The sequence below is a fragment of the Triturus cristatus genome, chromosome 5_1, assembly GCF_964204655.1.
Source record: "Triturus cristatus chromosome 5_1, aTriCri1.1, whole genome shotgun sequence".
Taxonomy (NCBI): Eukaryota; Metazoa; Chordata; class Amphibia; order Caudata; family Salamandridae; genus Triturus; species Triturus cristatus.
The window spans coordinates 178,236,495-178,261,655 of record NC_140587.1 but is presented as its reverse complement, the minus strand read 5'-3'; the positions used below and the strand labels follow the sequence as shown (position 1 = coordinate 178,261,655).

General features: G+C 46.5%; 1 protein-coding gene across 1 annotated transcript in view; it reads right to left on the bottom strand.

Annotated features, from left to right (window-relative positions):
* Positions 1-25,161, bottom strand: part of LOC146830592 (E3 ubiquitin-protein ligase TRIM39-like) — a 432,642-nt gene that overhangs the window by 296,253 nt on the left and 111,228 nt on the right. Inside the window, exon 4 of the mRNA XM_085603762.1 lies at positions 15,176-15,271. Coding sequence (XP_085459888.1) covers positions 15,176-15,271 — 96 coding nt within the window. The remainder of the gene's footprint in view (positions 1-15,175; positions 15,272-25,161) is intronic.

The following is a 25,161-nucleotide window of genomic DNA, read 5'->3' as shown; positions in this document are numbered from 1 at the left end:
GTTGCGACGCAACCAGTTCGATCGGCAGGGATCACTATTAGAACCGTCATGGTTAATTCGGTGATGGGCAAGCGCCCCCAGAATAAGGACGATATGCCTTATTGGCTTGCTGAGAAATTTGACCAACCGGAAGAAGTGTTTCCTGATTCTAAAAAACACAGGATCCTTACAATTAGTTTGCAGAAAGACTTAGTCCCAGAGGTAACAGATTGTGAGAACTGGGGTAAAGTATTTGCAGCAGTCTACGCGAAGTGCTTTGGCACACCGTCTATGACTGTGTTGCCCTCCGTGATTAAGCGTGTTTAAGATGAGCACGGTCGGGAGGCGGCGGTCGAGTTGGGAATGAGGCTTGTCTGTGTGTTCGATGTAGTTGCTGATCTCATCCTTGCTAATGTCAAGGGAGATGCAGTTAACTTTCAAGTGTCGAATGCGCTGCGCCTCGTCGACGACGTCGTAAAACCCCAGCAGTTACCAAAAATTATTGCGGAGGCTTATAAGACTATTGGCCGCAATAGTTTGGGGGTTAAGCCTTTTGCTAAAACAACAGCGCAACCGCAAACTCAGCTTTTCCTAAACCAAATTGGAAAACTAGGAAACGGGAAGCGGCAACAGAAACAGGGGTCTCGTCCCGCGTCACCGATACAAGCGACTACTGAACGCACTTACGAACTGCGCAATTGCACAAGAATGAGGTCTCCTGATAGATTTCAGGTTCCTGATCAACGTTCTCCTCGGTCTCACAGTCCGGTGGAGGAGAACGTGGCAGAGGTCAGGGTACTCCTCAAGGACGCGAGCAGCCCTGCCCGGCTGATGGTAAAGGCAAACAGGACTAATTTGCACGTCAACGACCTCCGTTCCAGAAAAAGAAAGTTGCTGCACTAACAGCGAGGTATGCCACAGATAATGAGAACACAGCTTCGGAACCTGACATGGGCACTAACGCTGCTAGACAGCGCAGCGGAGGTTACAATAGTGCGGCAAGCACTGCGTCCATATCTGAAGGCGACAGCAACTGACACGTTTATTACTGTAGAAACTGCTAACACTAGAGTGGCTACCCCTGACAGCCTATATGACAAAGTCCTTTTAATTAAAGGTGACATACAACGTACCATAAAAGGGATTTTGGGGGAAAATCTGACCTCCACATATGACATTTTGTTAGAGGCGAACTGGCCCCCAGCTTTTGTTTTGGACGCTCCCAGAGGAGAGGAGGTAATCCTCCTGTCTTTTGCGCACACCGTGCCGAAGGAGCAAATTCAGAACTTTGCAGAAGAGTGGGCACAGGTGCTTGCTCCGGCGTTGTACCGTACTCAGGTTGGGTGGGATAAATTATCACCAAGCCATGAGATTCCGTTACGGTCTATGCCACAGCCACAACCACAATATCCCATATGCCGCGAAGCTAGATCTCACGTCGCAGAAATCCTTGAACAATTGGAATATCAAGGTGTAATTGAAACATGAGTCACCCATGAATAATCCTCTTTTCACTGTAACCAAACCTGATGGGTCGTACCACATAGTTTTGGATTATCGGCATTTGAACTCTCATTGTCGGACGTGCGTGGTAAAAAACACCCACAGTTCTGCCCTCGTTGATAGTCTCATGAGAAAAAGGTTTAAGACCACATTTGACATCTCCAATGGCTTTTACAGCCATAACCTGTCCTCTATTAGTAGTCAATGGACAGCCTTTACTTCTGGCGGCAAACAGAAACAGTTTAAAAGATTGGCGATGGGCTACAAAAACAGTCCAGGAGTCTTTGCCGCTCGTGTAGTCTCTCTGTTAGAGAGCTTTGACCCTGATGCGTACTCGTATGTTGATGATATTTATCTCAAAGACGACGAATTATGGCAGCATCTGTGTCGCGTTGACCGCATTATTGTCATGTTTGCGGACTTCGGTTACAAATTTAACTTTGCAAAATCACACATTGCAGAGTTTACAGTGTTGTTTTTGGGCTATGAACTCAACAACGAAGGATAAGGTTTAGCACCTCACTTCCTGGAGAAATGCGCATGTTTGCGTGCTCCCACAACTCTGAAAAAACTAAAATGTTTGCTGGGTTTTTTGATTTTTGGGCGTACTTACATTTGCGATTATGCCCAGCGTATCAAGCCGCTATATGCCTTGGTACAACCTACTTGTGCCAAATCTTTCTGGCTGCCATACATTCAGCTATACTCTTTGCAGGCTGATTTCCTTGCTTCTAAATACTTATTGACATGTGATAACCACACAAACTTGGTCATCAGAATTGTACCTGGCGCAGTGAGTTTCACGTACTTGACATTTAATGAAGGGGACACGGTCCCAAATGCTTACAAGTCACACTTGTACACTTCGGCTGATATGCGCTTTTCCACTGTCGAAAATGTTTTGACTGCAGTGCAGATGGCGATTCTAAAAGAGAGAGCGCTGTCCCAAGGGAAACGCATGTTGGTTGTCACACCGTATCCTGCCCTTGAGGCACTGACGAAGGTCAGTGTACCAAATTCTAAAGCTTTGCATCCACGTTGGATACAATGGGCCACTTCTTTGAAGTTTCCGGGTGTCACTTTCATCTTTGATGCCTCATTGCAGACTCAGGAGTATTTGCAGTATGAATTTGATCATCCAGCTCTTCTGTCCTTGCGCCCGCTTGAGGATTACCATTGTATCATTTACACTGACGGTTCGCGCAACCGGCGACTGAATCTAAGCATGCTTATTCAGCAGCCTGCACGATAGTGGCTGGTACTATTGTGAATGGAGAATTCAAGTCTGATGTCTTGCATACGCAGACATTGGGTGATTGTACCGCCCAGTTGGCAGAGCTATGTGCTCTGGTGCTTGCACTGGAGTTTGCTGATCCTCGAGTGACTACTCTAATTGTGAGTGACTCATACTACTGTGTACAGTCTTTCAACGACAATTTATTCTTTTGGTCTCAAAATGAATATCGTCGTGATTCCAAAGGTAGCACATTCAAACATATAATGCTTTGGGTTCGAGTCGCAGAACTTAAACAACGTCTGATCTCGTGAATGTAATTCATACTCTTGGTCACCAGCGTGTAGGGGTAAACACTGTTGGCAACAGTTTAGCTGACGAAGCAGTGAAGACAGCAGTGGCAACATATCTGGTAGCAGCAGTTACAAGATCTAAAAGTAAGATTGATGATGACATCTTGGCAGCCATTGCTGCAACAGAGAAGGGTGATAATTACCCTCTGGGTTTCCCTTCTAAATACTCTTATCATTTAAGTCCTGATAAAGTTCCCTATGTGAGAATTATTGACGTTGGTGACAGGTTGATTCCCAACGCGGACCGCAGACTTGCCTTGATAACAGCCGCTCACGAAGGCATGGCTTCATCCCATGCAGGCGTCTCAGCAAATGTTAATATATTACAACAACGTGACTGGTGGCGCGGATTGTACAAACAGACTTGTGATTATGTCCTTAATTGTGACATTTGCCAGCAGAATAAACCTTCAACTGCTGTACGTCCACCTCAAACACAGTTGTACATATCTAATAAACCACTTGGGTGTGATTATTTAGATCACTGCGGTCCTTTCTCCTCTGATACTGCGTATAAGTACATCTTAGTTGCAATGAATTCGTGCACAAGTTTTCTATGGGTCTGGCCACAAAGGAGGGCTGATGCTCAAACTGTCATCAGGGATTTGCGTGTCTTTGTGGGAATTTTTGCGTGTGGTACCCTCCATTCGGACCAGGGTCCAGCGTTCTCCTCTAAGGCGTACAAGGATGCCATGATATCTTTGGGGGTTCGTCTCCATATAGGCCTGAGGGCAATTCTGTTGTGGAGCGAATAAACCGTGACTTAAAACAATCCTTGACAGCTAGGGTTTGAGGTACTGGCAGGAACTGGTTGGCCCATTTGTATAGCGATCAACGTGCACTTAATAATCTTCCTAGAAGGTCTCTGGGTGGGCGGACCCCATACGAAATGCTCTTTGGCATAAAAATGTTTGTCCCGGACCTTGATGGTCTAGACATGGCGGCGTCGGCCTCACCCTTTGACGTAGATGATCATTCTGCTGTGTTACAGAATCTACAAGAGGCTCGAGACAGTCTTGCAAGGGAACACTTGCCCTCCACAACTGATGCTGCACTTCAGATTCCGGTAGTTGGCTGGCTCCCTCGAGTTGGTGGCCTGGTCCGTGAGAAGGTGGAGAACAAGAAGGAGTTATCGTGCACCGGTTCCAGTGCTTGACGTGCAGGGTACAAGAACAGTCATTTTACCTCCACTTCGTGGTCGCAAGGATAACAGGTACATCTCCATTGACAATGTCAAACTACAATGAGTGGCCGATTCTTCTTAGTATGACTCCAGCGGTCTCTTGTCCAGCAATGCTGAGAAATTCTGTTTTGGCTCCGGCAACTACCAACAGGCCTGACATTGCCATTGAGATGCATACAGTTACTAATCCTTTATTGACTCCACCGGCTGGTGGTCCCCATGAATATACTGAGCATACCTATCCCACAGATGTGTCGTTGCCTGGTGTGCAATCAAGTGCAGTTGACCAGTCCCGTTTTTCATTTGACACTAACTCTACAACATCGAGTACCCCATCGAAAATTTCAATTTTGGTTTAAAAGACATTTTTTAATTCCCCCTTTGACTTACATTTGGCTGGTGCTCATATCTATTTTTTTGTTCATGTCGATTGGATTCGTAGTTGTCTTTTTTCGTCTAGTGAATGGACACTATTTAACCAAAAGATCTGCAATTAGGTTAATTGATGGAACTTTGGCACCCCACTCCTCATGACACATCATAAAGAGGGACCAGACTTTTGTTAATATTACTGCCTGGCCTGTGTTAGATGGGATTGTATGGGATGCTGTTAAATTTCAAATTCATGGACCCACAGAGGTGATTAATGTCGCCAATGTGCTTCGTGTTTCTATGGGGGATGTTGTGAAACAGAACATACGCTCTGATGATAGGGATGTCCAAGCCGTAGAGGCTCTTTTTCTGATTTGAAATATTATGCTGCTTTTGATGCTGAAGATTTGTATTTAGACTCAGCAAATTATAGAGAGTTGTTTTGCTACCAACACTATGCCAATCATTTTCTGCATAAAGCGAATACATTTAGAAATATCGTTAATTATACACAATGGGAACATTGTCCAGCGCCCATTGAAGGCAGCTCCAAAACTCTATTGAAAAAATTTACATATTTTTCAGATTTCAGTGTATCAAACTCTGGAGCCTTTTATTTTAAAATGTCTGCTGAATCAGCTTCCAAAGTTAGATTGACACACACTAAATTACTGTATTCGAAGTCCTTTATGGATGAATTAGCTATGGGGGCTATGAGCTGTGGAAGAATACTGTTGATCTTAAATCTGTTTGGGGTTCAAGAGCCTGACAGGTTCGTGGCACGGAAGCTTTGCATCGCACGTGCCTTTTCCCGAGCCACATTTTGTTTTTGAATTCTACTATTTTTCAGACCACCTGCTGTGGATTGGCTACATCTAAAACGATGAATGACCCTGCCATTCCTGATCTGGGTTCTTATCCTACATGGGACAATCACACAGATCTATCCTTTGATGAATTGCAGTCACTAGTTACTAATACATCCTTCAAAGTTTCCAACTTAGATCCCCACGGGTAGTTGATATGGCAAAACACTTCTGACTCGTGTCCACATTGTTTTCTGGGGATGAAATCAGGCTACACACAGGTTAGGGTTGACACCCGGTTTGAAACCTTCCATTCTGTTACTACCTATTCTGTAGGAAAATTATGTCAAAACTGGCTTCAGCATTCCACCTTGGCATACAGAACTCACCCGGGTGCCTTTGATTTGATTCTGTGCACCTGTGGGCATTCACTGTTCGAAAAGAATTATCAGTATTGGCAATTCTGTTGTTGATAGCTTAATTTTCTCCATGACAGCTTGATCCCTTTACCTGCCCAACATCAGAGCAGACACATCTTTTTACATTTAAATGTGAATGTCAGTTTCAATAATACACGAAAAGCACATTTTATCCCATCAATGATTCATACCACAAAGCAAATAACACGTTCAAAGGACAAATTTCTTTGATGACATTCAAACAAAGACTGAGACGTTCATACATAGACGACAGTTCTTGATAAAGCAACAATGTGAATGATTGAACCAGTCATGCTTCTGCATGAAATAAATCAACAGAATTGTACTCTTTGAATTAGGACAGAAACCATGACGTTAATATGTGACCACACTTGTTTGGAAAAGAAAAGAGAGAAAGAGACTGGTCGACGCGTTTCGAACCTCTCATCAATGGATTGGAGGTTCTCCTCAGGACCAGACACTACAATGAAAAACAACAAGGAATATGATTTACTCTGAGCACAACCAATGTGTGCAACATTGCATGTGCACCAGGTGCTTAGAAGCGCTTACCTATTACTAAAGATCTGCCGATCTTGGCAATCACTTGGGAAAAGGGTGTTTCTAATCCTGAATCAACAGAAAAGAAGAACACACCAGAGGCCAAAATTCAGGTATATTCGAAAGAAAATAAACAACAAAGTGAAAAACTGTCAAAGGGGGGAACTATGTGTATTGCATCAACTTACTTTTTGGCAGGCAGTCAAAGTCTCGTGGAGCTTTATCATGGCAGAAGACAGTCTGAGTCAGTGCAGTCTGTCGAGGGAAAATGTAGGAGTTAATATTGTTGGAACCTTAGAACAAGGAGATTTTCATTGGTGTAGCCTGAAAAAATGCAGGCTGTGGGCTCTAAACTGAAAAAAGGCACTGGTAGTATTTTGAATATCTCCAAAGCTTTGGTGGCAAGAGTTGTAATGCGTTTTTTACCGAGGGGACAGGGTTCTGTGCCGTGGTAGTTCTCGGACAGTGTAGCGTGCAAGAGAAAGCCGGTGCGAGTCCCAAAGTGCCCCAGTTACTCATGCGTTTATCACTAAGCGGGGATTATTAAGTCCAATTACCTTACTGAACGGATTTCCCCGGTCGTGGCATCTCTCTCCGGTCCACTCACGGCATGAAGCAGCTTTCACTCACTGATTTTTGCAGTTTATCAATCCCGGGCAAAGTGAAAGAACATCCGGTTTCAAACTTTATTCAACATCCGTTTTGAAGTCTTGGACCCTGGGGCATCTGGGAAGTGTAGTCTTTCTGTCGTTACGATGTTTCAACAATATAATTTGTCGTGTTTCCACAGATTATTCTTGGGTTTCAGCATTTTAGGAGTGGTGAACCTCTCCTGTTTGTTCATGATTTAGAGCAGTGTTCAGTAACTGTTTCTTTGCCTCTTGCGACTATGTATCCGAACATTCGTTTAGCGGCCTGGTGTCTGGGGTATGTAATCTTTTTACAATGTTTTTGCTAATTTGGAACAGAAACGTGTAATCTCACTGGAAACGCCAAAATAAGTGATAGTATGCACGTCAATTTTGGGGAAAAGATGCATAATGTCGCTTAGATAATAATTGCATTGCATAGCACACACGCCATGTACCATTGGTGTGACAGGCACACAATTGCCTCAATCTCAATAGTTTGGCAGTATATTGGTCTCACAGTGGGAGCAGTTTGTGTAGTTAAAAACTGATGATTCAACTAGCTACTGAGATGCAGCCTCATCTTGGCTATTTCAAAGCCTATAGATTTCAGATAGTTCATTCAACCCATCTATTGCTGTGTTGAATTTGATTATCAGCTTCGCATTGTGTCAGCTTTAGATCTAAGTCACCCCCACGAGGGTCTTGTTCTACTTTAGAAATAACTGTCCACTTCAAGTCTTTTTCATCATGATTGTGGATTGTCCATTGGTTCAACAGAGGAGCTGTTTTTGCATTTCTTCTTATCCGTGACTTATGTTGAGTGATCCTTTGTCTCACTTCCTGGTTTGTTTTCCCGACGTAGAGTTTAGAACAAGGGCATACAATGCCATAAACTAAGTTGCGTGTTTTACAGTTGGAATGCGATTCATGTTTCCAATTTATGGTGTTATGTGAAAACAGCGAACCTTCTATGGTTGAATCACAGCACATGCATGTCCCACATTTGCGGTGTCCCTTGATTGCCGGCAATCCCAAGTCGTCACTCATGGTCATTTTTACTGTCATTGTTGGTAATGCTGCCCGAACAATCTGATTGGAAATGCTTTGATATTTCTTAAATGCAAACAGGGGATTCATCGAAAGAGATGGATCTAGATTTTCAATCAAATACTAATTTTGATTGATGATCTTCTTCAATAGGTTGGAATTGGGACAAAAAGTTGTCACGCAAACCATTCTATTCAATGGCTGTTTTTCTTATTTTTTGGAGGAGTGTCTCCCGATGTGTCCACCATGCCCTTTTCAAAGCATTTTTGAGTAATTTCTTCAGATAACCACGTTCAAGTAGTCTCTCTTTGAGGTTCTCTGCATGATGCATGTACTCATCTTTGAATGTGCAGTTGTGCTTAATCCTTAAAAATTGACCAAAAGGTAAGTTCTCGCGTAAACTGCGTGGATGTTTACTGGAGAAATGCAGAGATTTGTTTCTGTCTGTCGGTTTTCTGAAAAATGTTGTGACAAGTTTATTCTCAGAAGCATAAACTTTTACGTCCAGGAACGTAATTCGTTGTGATGTAAAGTTCAAACTAAATTTAATATCTGCTGATCTGGAACTAAGCCACCCGTGGAATTGTTTCAATAGGTCTTCCTTTCTAGTCCATATTAGGAAAATATCGTCTATATAACGGACCCAAATTGAAATGAATTGATAAAAAGGATTGCCATTATAGACAAACAGCTCTTCAAATTTGGCCATGAAAAGGGCTGCCAATTCCGGGGCTAATGGACACCCCATTGCAACTCCCTTTTTTTGATAGAAAAAATCACTTCCAAACTTGAAATAGTTTCTATTTAAAGCGAACTTAGCCAACCGAAGGATGAAATCTGTGGGAACCCCTTGTGGTTTATCTTTTTCATCCAGAAAGCATTGAACTGCTGAAAATCCATCCTCTTGTGGTATTTGGGTATACAATGATACCACATCAAATGTGACTAGAAGATCATTACCGACATCAAAATCCATCAGTTCGACTTTATTGATAAAGTCAGTGGTATCATGAAGATGGGAAGGCACATCTTTCAAGAATGGTTTTAAAAAATAGTTCACATACTTCGCGATGGGCTCCATCAGAGAGTGGCATCCTGACACAATCGGCCTACCTGGAGGGTGGGCTTCATTTTTATGCATCTTTGGTAGGATATATAGGCTAGGAATCCTAGGATGTTTATGATTTAAGAACTCATACTCCTTTTTACCCCAAATTCCTTGACCATAGCCCTCTTTTAGGATATAGCTAATTTGCCTTGTAATTCAGCTGTCGGATATCTGTTGACCTTTCGGTAACATTCCTGGTCATTAAGCTGCCTCATGACTTCTGCAGTATACTCAGATATACTCATAACCACAATTGAGCCCCATTTATCCGCTTGTTTTATCACAATCGCGGGGTCGTTCTTGAGGTCCATGATTGCAGTCTTTTGGAGTCTGGAAATGTTGTGTTTCACAAATCTTTTCTTTCTCTCCATGTGTGTTATTGCAGACAAAACTGTTTTTCCAAACGTAGTTACCTCTTTGGGAATTTTATTAGAGGGGGGCAAAAAGAGGATTTATTCCTAAGTCCTGTGACTTCAATGTTAGTGATTGTTGGATTCCCCAGAAAGTATGTTCTTAGAGGTATCATTCTACAAAACTCAATAATCTCTGACTTAATCCTCACAAAGTCCGTGTTTTTTGTGGGGACGAAAGAAAGACCTTTTTGTAGCACACTCTCTATAGCTTGTGTTAGGGGCAGGTTTGATAGATTGTAAGTGGGTGACAACGATAATTTTTGTAGTGTTATCGTCTGGTTTGCATTTCCCATGGTTGGTTGGTGTATCTGGTTTTGCCACGCGGTTTGGATTGGCCTCTGCCTAAAACAGGAGTGCTTTGTTGTTGTTGATAATTGCCACGTCTACTGTTGTTATATCGCCCTTCGATATTTTCTGTCTCACCACCAGAGGAGGATGAGGTGTCAGAGGAAGAGATACATTTACTCCTTGATCTAGCTTGATAATCTGGGAGGAATCTGCGTGATTCTGGACAAGAGTAAAAGTCCGGTTGAAGATAGGGATACGTATTCTCTAGTGTAAAACTCTTCTTGTCTTTTTCAAATTTTGCTTCCTTTTGATTAATGGTATAATCCTTAAATTCCAATATCTCTTTTTCTACTTTACCTAATAGCATCTAGGCATCCATTATTGATTGACTGTCATTGATTTCCTGTTCCAAACTTGCAATTTCTATCAGTTGTTGTTTCGAAATCCTTTGGGCTGTTTCTACCATTAGAACCATTAAGTCCCTGCTACATTTAGTTTCAATGCAGCTATACCTTTTCTTGTATAAAGGATCTTCCGCGAAAATCACTGGAATATTCCGTATTCGCAGGCCACTAGGAATGGTTCCTGCTTTCAAATGTTCCAATAAAAAATGGCAATGAAGGTCCGTCCTGATCAGTTTCTTCTTCAGTCTAATCAGCTTATCTGATTCATTTTGTGTTTTAGCCGATGCACTTAATGAAACTGATGCAAACAAAGGGGGGGCATTTATTAGTCGTTATATATGGTCTTCACTGTATGTGTATGTGTCACTTTCTGTCATAGTCCAAACAAAAACAAAAAACAAAATTGAAAAGGAAAATTGATCAAACTAATTACAACCAAATAAAAAAAAACACAAATAATCAACACTGGCTGTACAGAGGACAGACCAGTGTGATACTTACTTGAAATTCAAACATCCAAGAGAAACTCTTTACTGAGGGGGACCTATTTCTATGTCCTACACCTCGCGAGTAGACACTTGCTTATAACAATGTAACAAGGAAGGGTGAGGCTCTAATCAGAAAGGCTGATGTAAATTAAATTAAAGTCGTTTTTTGATACAGAACTCACCCGGGTGCCTTTGATTTGTTTCTGTGCACCTGTGGGCATTTACTGTTCGAAAAGAATTATCGGGCAATTCTGTTGTTGATTGCTTATCAGGCTCAGTCTTACTGATTAGAGCCTCACCCTTCCTTGTTACATCTGGAGAAAAATAAGGTGCAAATTAATGCGTGGGGGCATGGGTTTACCAGACCTCCAGCTGTATTGTTGGGCCTACCAATTAAAAAACTGATTGGCAGCATGTTTAAAGCTATGATTTATGTAGAAGGTCGGCACCTCTAAAAAAAAATTTTAAGTCCGTCTGAAGACATTGCGTATGGCGGCCAAGTTATGGTCGGACTATCGAGACTGCTTGGGGCTTTCCTATATAGCGATTGGGCCCCAGTGTGGAACACCGGAGTGTCTTTTGGATGCTCCAGCTCAGCCATTAAAAGAGGCCGGAGTCTCACACTGGAAGGAAATCGTAGTGGGTAAGAAATGTCATTCTTGGGACTTTTGGAGCCACACTACAAGTGGAGCTCTATCTAGGTTTAAGTTCTATCAGATCTCATCTTGGTTTAAGAGTCAACGCTGGTCCCTTTTGGAAGATAACCCCATGGAAAATGAACTACAAGATTGGGCCCAGAGGAAGAAAGAAGTGGCTCATTGGTCTAACCACCTCCTGGCTGCAGTAGACAGAAAGATGGAAAAGCCATACCGGGTCTGGGAGAACTACTTGCCGAGTGAGGAGCTGAAAGATTTCTGGCAAGTATCTCTAGACATTCTTTACCCACTGATTAAACATGCCGCACTCAGGAGAAACCACTTTATCACACTCCACAGGATATACTGGTCCCCTCTTAAAATATTCAGAATAAAGGGCGGTGGAGAAGCTAGCTATCTGAGATATGGTTTCCAGAATGCAGATGATGTCCACGTATTCGCCTCTTGCCCCAATATACAAGAATTTTGGAGAAGTGTGGGTAAGACTATCTCCAGGGTCCTGGGTACCGTTGAGGAGGTAAGCCCATCTCTTATTTTATTTGGTATTGTATCCATGCCTGGGGGGGGGCGCTAGGCCCGATGGGGTTGCAATACAAATTGGTGTTTAATCTGATCCTGCTGGCCAGGAGAGAGATTTGTAAATTGTGGCGTCAGGTGGTACCCCCCACTTGGAATGCCTGGTGGAATTCTGGAAGATATTTTAGAGCCTTAGACCAGAGAGTAAATATATATAGAGAAAGGCCAGATACTGGGTTATTTTTGAACTTGTTGGATGATTCATTTTTTTGATTAGATTAGATTAGATCAAGGTTTAGGATAAGTTCCAATGATTAAAACCTCTGAGGCAGCTCAGGTTGTGCGCAAACGGCGGTCCCCGTAAGAACACCAGCTGAGATTGGAACCACAGAGTTATATGCACCAGAGGTGGAACAGGTCGAGAGGTTGCTATAGCTTCGGAGGTCATATGAAAAATAAAAAAAAAGAAAGTGCCGCAGCACGGCCCCAAAAGCCCTTTGGCTGCGCCACGCTGGGGCACTTTCAGAGCACAGGAATGCGACATATTTACAGTAATATCTTGCATTCCTGTGCTCTCCCCTGCGCTGGCGCACAAACTCCTGCCATGCACCGGGGCAGGCACCCTTGCACCATGGTGCAAGGAAGCCTGTGCCATGGGGAGATGGTTTTTGTGCAGGAAGGGGCACCTTCCTGCACAAAACAATCACTACAGGCATTTTCATCTTTCAATGTGTGCTGTAGAATGCAGCACGCATTGGATGAGGAAAAAACAAGGAGAAATGAAAACATTTCTCCTCATTGCGCCTGGCTCTCACTCAGGGGCATATTCACAAGGAGCCACCGCCGAATTAACGGCACTTTATCGCAGCCAAAGTCGTGACAAATTTCTCACCCCATTCACAAGCTGGTGGTAACAACCCACAGCACCATTTTACCTGCGATAGCAGCCGCAAACAACATCGACACGGAGGACCCCCACAACTATCGCTAATGAGATGCAGAGTGGGCGTTCCCGTGCCAAAAGCTGCGACAACATCACACCTCAACATTCTCAACGACCAGCCAGATCGGCGATAAGAACACAAAACAGGTGATAAGGTGCGTTAGCACCAGGAAATTTACACCTGCTCTGACCTGGTGTAAAGTCGGATGGCAGCCTGCACCACAAAAGAGAGCACAGCCCAGGGCCACATCAGAAGGGCAACAGATGCCACGGAGCCACTCATCATGCGGCCCGGACACCCAAGAGGGCCACAACCTCCACCGCCACCACCCCAGGACCCCAACCCACACCTGTTGGGCCACTTCCTTTTGGCGTGATGACACATGGCATTGGTTTGCCATGTGTGGGTGGGTGAAGTGTTGTGAGCCAGCTGTGCTTGCGGGTGCTTCCTGCTGTGTGGTCGGTTGCAGGCTCTGTGTTCTCCCCTGAGTAGCTTGGCTGCCTGGGTCCTGGTGGTGGGTTGCGTGAGATATCCATGGGGTGTTGTAGGGCGTTGGTGTCGACGGTGTGGTGATCCTCTCCGGCCTCGCAGATGTGTTGTCTTCTGTGCTCTGCTGGAGGTGTTGTGTGCCCCTCTGCAATGTGAAGGGGAGATGCATGTTGACATTGTGTTACAATCTATGTTGGCGCATTGTTCTGGTTTACATGCAGACTGTATGGAAACGTACATTGTGACTGTTTGGGAGGTGCTGGATTCTTCTGCGGAACAGTGTACATTTGGGCTACATGACGGACGTGGGATTGTACGCGTACATTTCCATTTCACACTTTCCAGCTCTGTCAGATGTAGTAGGCATGTTTCTGGGCATGTGCGGAGCCAGTTGTGTCCTCTTTTCTGCAGTGTCGGCTATGTGCATTGCACCACATTATCGTCGATGTGGGTGTGCTATTCTTGCTATGTGTGTGTGCTGCTGTGTGCCAAGGGGATCTGGGACATGATCCTGGGTAATTGTGGGTGTGCAGTGTGCTACACCTCGTTGATCATGTGTGCCATTGTGCCCATCTCCCCCGTCCCCCAGTCCCTGTTCGTTACACTCCCTGTTGATGTTGTGTCAGTTCCTGTCGAGCTCTGTCCGTACTCCATACTCCTTGCAGCATCTCCACACTGATGACTGTGGCCTGGGTTTCCTCCAGTTCCTCCTGTGGTGCTTGACTGCCACCTCCTGTCGCCGTTGCTGCCTTCCTGTTGGCAGCAGGTTTGTGCCTGGTTTAGGTTGTCACGTCCTGCCGGTGCCTCTTGGCCTCCTCGATTGGCCTCCTCGGCACTCCAACTGCATTCCAGGTGTTCTGCTTGTGGGTCAATTGCTGGTAGTGTTCTGTCGCCTCCATGATGCTGGTCTTGTTTTCCTGTGGTCTGCACCCCGTCTTCCTCTCCCTTTTCTCCTTGGCCTTCCCCGACCCCATTGTTCCTTGCTGGTGGTCTGTGGGGGTTGTGGGGTTCGCGTTGACCTCTGGGTTGGATCAGGGTGCATCCATGTTGCTACGTGCTTTGGCTTGTTTCTGGTGTGTTGTTTCTGTGGTTTGTATGGGGCATTTTACCACCAGACGCGTGGGATTTGCAGGCCTGTGGCTGTTTTTCGCTACTTTTGGTACCGCAATTGGCCTCATCACATGATTTTTCACGTTTGCGTTTCGCATTTTTGCGGCGTGGCGTTGATTTTCACGCTGACATTTGACGCGTTATCTGGTGACTATCGCATGCTACCACCTTTGTGTGAATTCCCCGTTGACACGGGGTTATTTTCCCGCGATAGGCTGTGATATTGAAAGTTGCGTTGCGCTACTCTTGCGGTAGTTATCACACGTTCTTGTGAATATACCCCTGAATCTTTTATTTCTCTGCTCTTCTTGGGGTCACTCATTTCTCTTACTTCTAATGATACTTCATCTGATTGTCACAGATTCTCTCATATGGATGACCTCACCTCTTCTTCTTATGACATGCACGGAACCCGTGCACGTCATAAGAAGAAGTGGTTTGTGGGTTTCTTTCTGCTTCATGTTACTTTAAGGGGGTCTTGTCTGTTTTTGCCACCATAGTAGCTTTTATCTCTGCTCCATGTGACTCTCAGTGGAAGCCAAACATATCTTGAGTCTATGCTCTTATTCTCTACCTATATAAAAAAGTCCTAATCAAGGTTAATTCAAATTGTACGTCATACCTCTGTCCTGATATTCTCCATGGACACAAAGATCTGAGTTGCTCTCACCTCCAGTGTTGATACTGCACCTCTTTCCTTATTTTCCCACAACTGCAGTTTCTCCAATTCATTGCTCAGTCTTCTCTTGTGTCTTGTGAGTGTTTTCTAAAATAAACAATCAAGAATGCATTATCGTATAGTTATTTTTATGATGCATAAAATTGATTTGTACAGATTTCCAATAGTCGCAGCATCTGATACTGCCACCACGTCCCAGTTGCTGACATCCAGTGTCATCCCATACCTGTACTACTATTCTTCACAAAACAATACAATACAATATTATTTGCAAAGCACGCAGCTGCTTCCAAAGTAGCATCCCAGCACTAGTGGCTTGGTTGCGGAACTGACAAAGATTAGCCAAACCCTAGAACAGAAAGTCTATACATCAAAAAGAAAAGTCTTCAGTAGTTTATGAAAAACTGGATCAGAAATGTAGGGTGTAGACAGGGAGTTCCAGAGTTTGACAGTGAAAAAGGAGAAGGAGCAGCCTCCTGTACTAGTCATGCGGACCCTGGGAATGGGTAGACATTTTAGAACGTTAAAGCAGAGTGATCTACTTTGTTGGTAGGCAGACAATCTTCTTCTTAAATATGAAGGACCTATTTGCTTGCATGCTCTACAGGCGATGATAAGTGCTTTCAATTTAATGCAAGTGGCAATGGGCTGGCAGTGTAGACTGCGTAAGGAAGCTGATACAGATGAACTCGCCGGGATGTTCAAAATTAAGGGGCCAATTCCGATGTGGTTTGGAAGGCCTCGTAATGGCATTTGCTCTGTCCGAATCGAATCGGGTACGTGTCTTTCTGACCGAATGGAAAAGGTTTCCCACCAACCGATTTCGATGCAAGTTAGGCAGATCCTAATCTGAACCCAACAGCATTCAGAATGACCGAGCTGAATGGAGCAGACTTGTATGTCTCTAAGGGCTGCGTTTCCGAATGACCGATTATGTTGCTGGATTCAGACGGCCTTTCCAAATCATGCCATCCAACTCAAATCGGCAGTCTGAATCAGACTGTGGCGACCCGTAGTGGGCCCCCCTGCACCTAGAGCTTTCCCAATTGGGCCTGTGGGGTACGCATGGGTCGCGCCTTACCATGCACAGTGTGGCAGGCACCAGGGGGTGCCTGCCACAGGGTGCCCGATTTTCCCCAGCCACCCCTTCTTCAATGGGAGCCTATGCATTCGACCGAATCGTATCTGGAAGCATCCAGATGCATCGTAATCGGTCGGTCGGGCTCTCCAAATCCGAGTCAGTCGCAATGATTTCCAAACCACATCGGTATCGGCCCCTAAATGTGCTGCCGCATTTTGAATGATCAACAGGTTGTGTAGCAAATAGGATGTCAAAGATACAGGCTATTAGCATAATCTAGCTTGGAATTTACCAAGGCATGAATGACGATCCTATTATTCTCCTCAGGAATCAAATGGAGTATCTTCCTTAAAGATTTAAACATAAGGAAACAACCAGCGGAGACAGGCCTAACCTGTGGTTCAAAAGCCAGATTAGAGTCGAGTTTGAAGCCTAGATGTCTTACTAATGATGATGAAGCACGGGGTATGCTCATTTCTGAAGGCCGCCAGTTAGAAGCATCTCAATGATTGTTAATGCCAAAGGAGAGTATTTCTGTTTTGTCAAAATTCAGTTTAGGGCAAATAATGTTCATTTATTCACCAATGGCCCTCAAGCAGCCTGTGAAGGTCTTCTAGGTTCCCACATCCTTCTCCTGAAAGGAAATCATCAGTTGGATGTCGCAAGCATAAGAGATCACCTTGACACCCCAAGTTTCAACAAAATTAGCCTGGGTGAGAGGTGGACATTATAAAGCGTCAAGCTCAGGGCAGAGACCTGAGGCACCCCACAGTCAAGTGGTTTGGAGGAAGACACGAAGGGGGAGAAAAATTGTTTGAGATCTGTCTTCTAAGAAGGACTTGAGCAAGGCTCAGGCTGGCCCCTGGAACCCCCACACTACATAATCTTTCCTGAAGGATGGAGAAGGAGACTGTGTCGATGGCTTTGACAGATCAAGAAGCACAACCACAGCTGCTGCCTCTTGATTAAGATTGTCCTTAATGAATTCAGCGACCTCCAAGGGCTGAATTGGTGCTTTAGCCTGCATGAAAGCCAGACAGTGTGTCATGTAACAGGTGGTTCTGCTCCAAGAAATGGGAGAGTTGTCGATTAACCAACTTCTTCAGCATGTGGGGTACAGCAGGCAAAAGAGAGATTGATCTGAAGTTGCTATGCACCTGGGGTCTCCACAGGAGTGGCTCCGCTGCTAAGGCAGAGGAGTGTAGCACCACAAGCAAAATAAAATGAAAATAATAATGTTATTATCATTTTATTTTTCACTATTCTCTGTAAAGGTGAGGGCAGGGCGGGGATGTGCCGGCCGCAGAGCAGGTGGAGGAGTGGTTTGCACACTCCACAGTGGGCATGACTGCTTGATCGGCCATCTTGGCCCGACCAAACAGTCATTTGCACTTTGCATGTACCCCACCAGGCTAAATTACACAGCCTGGTGGGGAACATGCCCAGGCCCCCGGTCCCCATCTGAGCGTCAATCCACAGCGTTCAGACCAATTGGGGACCAAAAGGGGAGCCAATCACAATGCTGCACTGCAGCGTTGTGATTGTCTATGGGGAGCCTGAGTGCTTCCTGTTCTTGTGCCTTTTTTTTTTACACTCAAACCACTACACCCCAGTTGCCACCGCTACAGGGTTCGCATTTGCTTTCTTTAGTTGTGTTAACAGTAGGGTTTGTTTCAAGTTATGATGTGCTATAACTGCCTCCAAGGCGGCATTCATCAGTTTATTGAGGATAGGATTGACCAATGGAGCAGCTAGCCTTAGAATGTTCGTGGGCATGGGTTAAAAGATGACCCAGAATTGAATTGCAGTTGGCCAATAGGAGTCCTCTAGAGAGATAGGTTCACAACTGGTCAACAACAGGCCATGGAAAGGGCTCATATCCAAGTTAGGGATGGACAGCTCTTGTGGGGGAAGCTTGTCGTAGAACAATAAGATTTTATTAAAGAAGAAGCCAGAAAGCTCCTCACACATATTGGCTGATGGAATCAAGTTATTTTGTGTAACGTTGGCATATAAAAAAAGAGTACAAAACCCAAAAGAGTATGTGGGGTTAATTAGGGGCAGAGAAAATACAATACAATATAAAATCTTTACGCGTCTTGCACACAGATCGATGGGAGGTATTTAGTGCTTTCTTATATATTGATTTTGCTTCTGGTTCAAATGATTTCCTCCACCTGCCCTGCAGCACTATGTATTGAGACGTCAGCTTGGAGGCCTCATGTCCCCTGGCTGCAGGCTAGGTTTGGCTACAAGGCCTTCCATTAGGAATGTAACATTGGTCATAGAATCCCTCTATACAAACATCCCTCAGGATGACACTATTAGAGTGATTCAGAAAATCTTGAGAGAAGAGGATATTAGAGGGGCGAATAGGGAGTTCACTATTGAATGTGCGTCTCTTATGTTCAAGAACAATGTTTTCATTCGAGAAAGATTTACATCTCCAACGGAAAGGTACGAGCATGGGAGCCACCTGTGTCCCAAGTTTGGCATGCCTCTACGTTGTGGAATTCGAAGAGAGACATGTGTTTAATGAGGTAGCTCCTTTCTCAGAGAATATCTCAAAGCGGTATCGCTTTATTGACGATATCGTCTTTATTTGGGCTGGCCCCTGTGAGATATTACAGGAATTTCTGGAATAGCTAAATTTGGGGGATCTCAATTTAAAATGTACTGCCCGTTTTAGCCAAACGTCTGTCAATTTTTTTAGATCTCACGATAAAAAATTCAGAAGGTAGGTTGGAAGTAGAACTTTTTAGGAAACCCACAGATAAAAACACATTAGTCCACTACACAAGTTATTATCCAAATGCTTAGAAGGACAATATTCCATTTGGACAGTTCCTCCGATTGTGGAGGAATTACTCATCTTTAGATGACTTTTATAAACATTTGGAAATTTAAAAGACTAAATTGAGGGAGCTTGGTTACCCCAAGAAATTGATAAATCGTTCCTTCAAAAGGGTGAGATTCTATAACCGTGACAGCATGTTAGTGGACACTGGAAACAAAAGAGAGAAGAAACTCACAAATGACAGGATTGTCTTTGTTAGCCAGTTTTTCGAGATTTGAAATAAGATAAAGAATATTGTAAACTCAAATTGGAACATCTTGAATGACAATGAGGACAAGAAGCTAGATAGACCACTGTTTGCCTTTAAACGGAATAATAACCTCCAAAAAGCTCTAATTCACACCTACAGGGAGAAATCCACCTTGCAATAAATTATGATTGCTGGCACTAAAGCAGTAGGCAATAATAAATGCAGCGGGTGTGCCGCTTACCCTATGTGTATAATAGAGAAGAGGATTACATACAATGGCTATACAGTGTCAGCAAAAGAACTCAATAACTGTAGGAGCAGTAACATTATTTATCTAATTATCTGCCTGTGCGGTCTAGGGTATGTGGGTGAAACATCTCGGGAACTCAGGGGGAGGTTGTTAGAACATATATCAGCAGTGAAAAACAATGAAGAGGATGCACCCTTAGTGGAACACTTTAAGGAAGTTGGCCATACCTGCACAGATCTCAGTTGGCTTATCTTCGAGCGAAGTTACGGGAGCAGGAGAGGTGGAGATTTGGAACAAAAAAGGAAAAATAGAGAGCTGTGGTATATTTCAAAACTTAGGGGCCGATTCCGATCCGGGTCGGACAGCCCTCCGAGAGCTGTTTGTAGCCTTACCTTGCGACTGACTCATACCGTGAGCCGGTCTGTCCGGGCACTGAAGTACGATGCGCATAACTGACACAATTCCGTCCGACACGTAGGCTGCGATTCCAGCAGCATTTCCCGTATGAGCCGTACCTCCGAACGATGATTCGAGTCGCCCGGAAGCAGTTCCCACAGCAGTTTCCGGCCGGACAAGTACGATGCGCAAATCATACGCGCTGGACGGGTCTCCACTAGCAGCACGTCACAGCATCCGGGAGAGCTGCATATCAGGTCCAATTCGCGCCACAGACACGATCCACGGCTACGAGACGGACCAAATCTGAACGTGTACGAGATGGAGCAGCGAACAGCAAGTACGAGACGAACCAACGATGAATCCCATCGCGCAGGTCATCCCAGTACTGTACATCTATGGCCGGATCAGGAACAGATGCTCACAACGCAGACGGTCAGTCAGACACCCCCACAAATAAACGTCACAAACACGCGAAATGCTACACACACATGGGGGGGTTAAATCCCTTCCACCAGCAACAGCAAAACCACAGGGGTAGCATGGTCCCCACTACCAGCAGTCACCACACCTGGGGGAGGGGCCCATCACCACTACCCTCCCCACTCATAGGGGGCTGTATGTCCTGCACCACTACCCTCCCCACTCATAGGGGGCTGTATGTCCTGCACCACTACCCTCCCCACTCATAGGGGGATGTATGCCCTGCACCACTACCCTCCCCACTCATAGGGGGATGTATGCCCTGCACCACTACCCCCCCCCCCCCACTCATAGGGGGCTGTATGCCCTGCACCACTACCCTCCCCACTCATAGGGGGATGTATGCCCTGCACCACTACCCTCCCTACTCATAGGGGGATGTATGCCCTGCACCACTTCCCACAACTCATAGGGGGCTGTATGTGCTGCACCACTACCCTCCCCACTCATAGGGGGCTGTATGCCCTGCACCACTACCCTCCCCACTCATAGGGGGCTGTATGCCCTGCACCACTCCCCACAACTCATAGGGGGCTGTATGTCCTGCACCACTACCCTCCCCACTCATAGGGGGCTGTATGCCCTGCACCACTACCCTCTCCACTCATAGGGGGCTGTATGTCCTGCACCACTACCCTCCCCACTCATAGGGGGCTGTATGCCCTGCACCACTACCCTCCCCACTCATAGGGGGGTGTATGCCCTGCACCACTACCCTCCCCACTCATAGGGGGCTGTATGTCCTGCACCACTACCCTCCCCACTCATAGGGGGATGTATGCCCTGCACCACTACCCTCCCGACTCATAGGGGGATGTATGCCCTGCACCACTACCCTCCCCACTCATAGGGGGCTGCATGTCCTGCACCACTACCCTCCCCACTCATAGGGGGCTGCATGTCCTGCCCCGCTACCCTCCCCACTCATAGGGGGATGTATGCCCTGCACCGCTACCCTCCCCACTCATAGGGGGCTGTATGCCCTGTGCCGCTACCCTCCCCACTCATAGGGGGCTGCATGTCCTGCACCGCTACCCTCCCCACTCATAGGGGGATGTATGCCCTGCACCGCTACCCTCCCCACTAATAGGGGGATGTATGCCCTGCACCACTACCCTCCCCACTCATAGGGGAATGTATGCCCTGCACCACTACCCTCCCCACTTATAGGGGGCTGCATGTCCTGCACCACTACCCTCCCCACTCATAGGGGGGTGTATGCCCTGCACCGCTACCCTCCCCACTCATTGGGGGATGTATGCCCTGCACCACTACCCTCCCCACTCATAGGGGGGTGTATGCCCTGCACCGCTACCCTCCCCACTCATTGGGGGATGTATGCCCTGCACCACTACCCTCCCCACTCATAGGGGGGTGTATGCCCTGCACCACTACCCTCCCCACTCATAGGGGGCTGTATGTCCTGCACCACTACCCTCCCCACTCATAGGGGGATGTATGCCCTGCACCACTACCCTCCCGACTCATAGGGGGATGTATGCCCTGCACCACTACCCTCCCCACTCATAGGGGGCTGCATGTCCTGCACCACTACCCTCCCCACTCATAGGGGGCTGCATGTCCTGCCCCGCTACCCTCCCCACTCATAGGGGGATGTATGCCCTGCACCGCTACCCTCCCCACTCATAGGGGGCTGTATGCCCTGTGCCGCTACCCTCCCCACTCATAGGGGGCTGCATGTCCTGCACCGCTACCCTCCCCACTCATAGGGGGATGTATGCCCTGCACCGCTACCCTCCCCACTAATAGGGGGATGTATGCCCTGCACCACTACCCTCCCCACTCATAGGGGAATGTATGCCCTGCACCACTACCCTCCCCACTTATAGGGGGCTGCATGTCCTGCACCACTACCCTCCCCACTCATAGGGGGGTGTATGCCCTGCACCACTACCCTCCCCACTCATAGGGGATGTATGCCCTGCACCACTACTCTCCCCACTCATAGGGGGCTACATTTCCTGCACCACTACCCTCCCCACTCTTAGGGGGCTGTATGCCCTGCACCACTACCCTCCCCACTCATAGGGGGCTGCATGTCCTGCACCACTACCCTCCCCACTCATAGGGGGCTGCATGTCCTGCCCCGCTACCCTCCCCACTCATAGGGGGATGTATGCCCTGCACCGCTACCCTCCCCACTCATAGGGGGCTGTATGCCCTGTGCCGCTACCCTCCCCACTAATAGGGGGATGTATGCCCTGCACCACTACCCTCCCCACTCATAGGGGAATGTATGCCCTGCACCACTACCCTCCCCACTTATAGGGGGCTGCATGTCCTGCACCACTACCCTCCCCACTCATAGGGGGGTGTATGCCCTGCACCGCTACCCTCCCCACTCATTGGGGGATGTATGCCCTGCACCACTACCCTCCCCACTCATAGGGGATGTATGCCCTGCACCACTACCCTCCCCACTCATAGGGGGCTGCATTTCCTGTACCACTACTCTCCCCACTCATAGGGGGCTACATTTCCTGCACCAATACCCTCCCCACTCATAGGGGGATGTATGCCCTGCACCACTACCCTCCCCACTCTTAGGGGGCTGTATGCCCTGCACCACTACCCTCCCCACTCATAGGGGGATGTATGCCCTGCACCACTCCCCACCACTCATAGGGGTGTGTATCACCAGACCAGCATTTGTGACTACTGCTCCCAAACCACAACCAATGTAGTGGCAATGTGGTGGTTGTGTCACTTACAAAAATAGACATGAAAGGCAAAGAATGCTGTGTATCACAAGAACTTCCTCTGCCATGTGCAGACAAGCTTTGGCCATGACCCCTGACAATGCCAACAGTGTACAATTAGACTGTATGAAAAGTGAGCATCATGATGCATACACACATATCTCTACAGACACACAAACTGCGGAATCCTGTGGAAACTGTTGATGTTAGGTGACAAAGTCACATACCATGGCAGCAATGGGACACACCAAACATAATCAATGTGCAGGATGATGACCTACAAGACGCTTTGACAATAGGGACAATCACACAAACAACATCCCCCCCAATGGAACGCTGTAGCCACACCAATGCAGAGGCACAGATGCACAAACACAGACAGGCAGCCACACACTGCATATCATACACAACACGTGTGTGTGTCACAGTGTCCCTAGGCTACTGCACAACGCATGACGGTGGGCTGGACTACAATGACACACATGTGTTCACTGTGCCATACAAAAGTAAGTCTTTAACTGGGCACACCTGGGGGGTGGGGGGGCAAGCAGGCATTGTCAGGTAAGCGGGATCACAAAGGATTCATGTGACACAAGGTGGGTGGAACAGAAACCAACACAGCAAGAGACAGACCCAACACAGCACTACCCTCTAGTACCCTATATTTGTGGTGACATTAGCCTGTACGCCAATCTCACTGTGATGATAAAGCTAGGTTTTCCCCATACTGCGTAGCACAGTCAGATGTGCGTCCTGGGTCATGTGTCCGGGACCACAAACTCATATCACACCTCCATAAACACAAATCACTGGCCATGGCTTGCAAACAATGGGCAAAAAGTATTTATCGGCCTAGACATGAAACAACTCCCATTTTGCCAACATCAACACCACACACCTTGATCTGCAAGAATGTGCATCTGCTAGGCACACAGGCACTGGTGATATTGCTCATGCACACATGACAATCCCAGGGGCGGTGGGGGGATCAAAGGTAGCCACAAATCCTCACACATGGGCTGACAACAACACCTGTGAAGTTCTGCCACCCTGCACAGCATGCCGCACATGATATTACGTGAAAACTGCACAATTCATTCGGAACCCTGCCAGACACCTACACCAATGTTGAACCACAGGAGAGCCACAACGCACAAATGTCGACACCTTCCAACATAGCAGCAATGACCCTGATGATAGGGAGTCATCAAACACACACACACAAGTGAGCTTGTCAATGACAGATACCACATAGGGAAAACAACATGATGTTGGTAACACATAAGTGCCAATGGTAATCCAGAATGTGTCCCACGTGCGTTGGACAACAACCCTGGAATTTACTAATGAAACAGCCAGGGATGACAGCCTAATTACCAGTAGTGTGTCATGCACCTACATCCCAGAAAGGGCAGGGCAAAGAAGTTACATGAACACAGGCCAAGTCAGCAAGTCCACAAAACAGGTACATCTGTCTGGAACACTGGCTGCGTCCAGAAAAGGGAAGTGAATACACACAGACATGCTCACACAACACACACCATGTGCCCAGGCAATGTCATGGAATGGCACAATGTCATGATGGGACTGCACTCCTGGGGAAGGTCAGCTGTGCAACATTTTGTCTGTGCAGGCTCCTGTCATGCCAGCACAAGGCTTGCCCAGTGATCCAACTATTACAACTCAAGAAAAGCAATGGTCACGGAAGCTTGTGTACGGGAGTCCTCCCTCAGTCATCTGCACATATGAAATACACATGTAGACCAAGTTGGACTGATGACACAGATGACTTGTGTAACATGGATGCACAAACATGCCTGTCCAGTGGAGATTGTCCAAGTCAGGGAATCTTTCCATGTGCCCAAATGTAAGCCCAACCTAAGTGCAACAGTGTATGCCAAAGATGTCAAGTAGCAAACCCAAAGACAAAATCCTGGTCACAACATTTTGCCATCATTATAACCTGAAATTGCAGCTAAGGATGTCAAGGATACATAGCA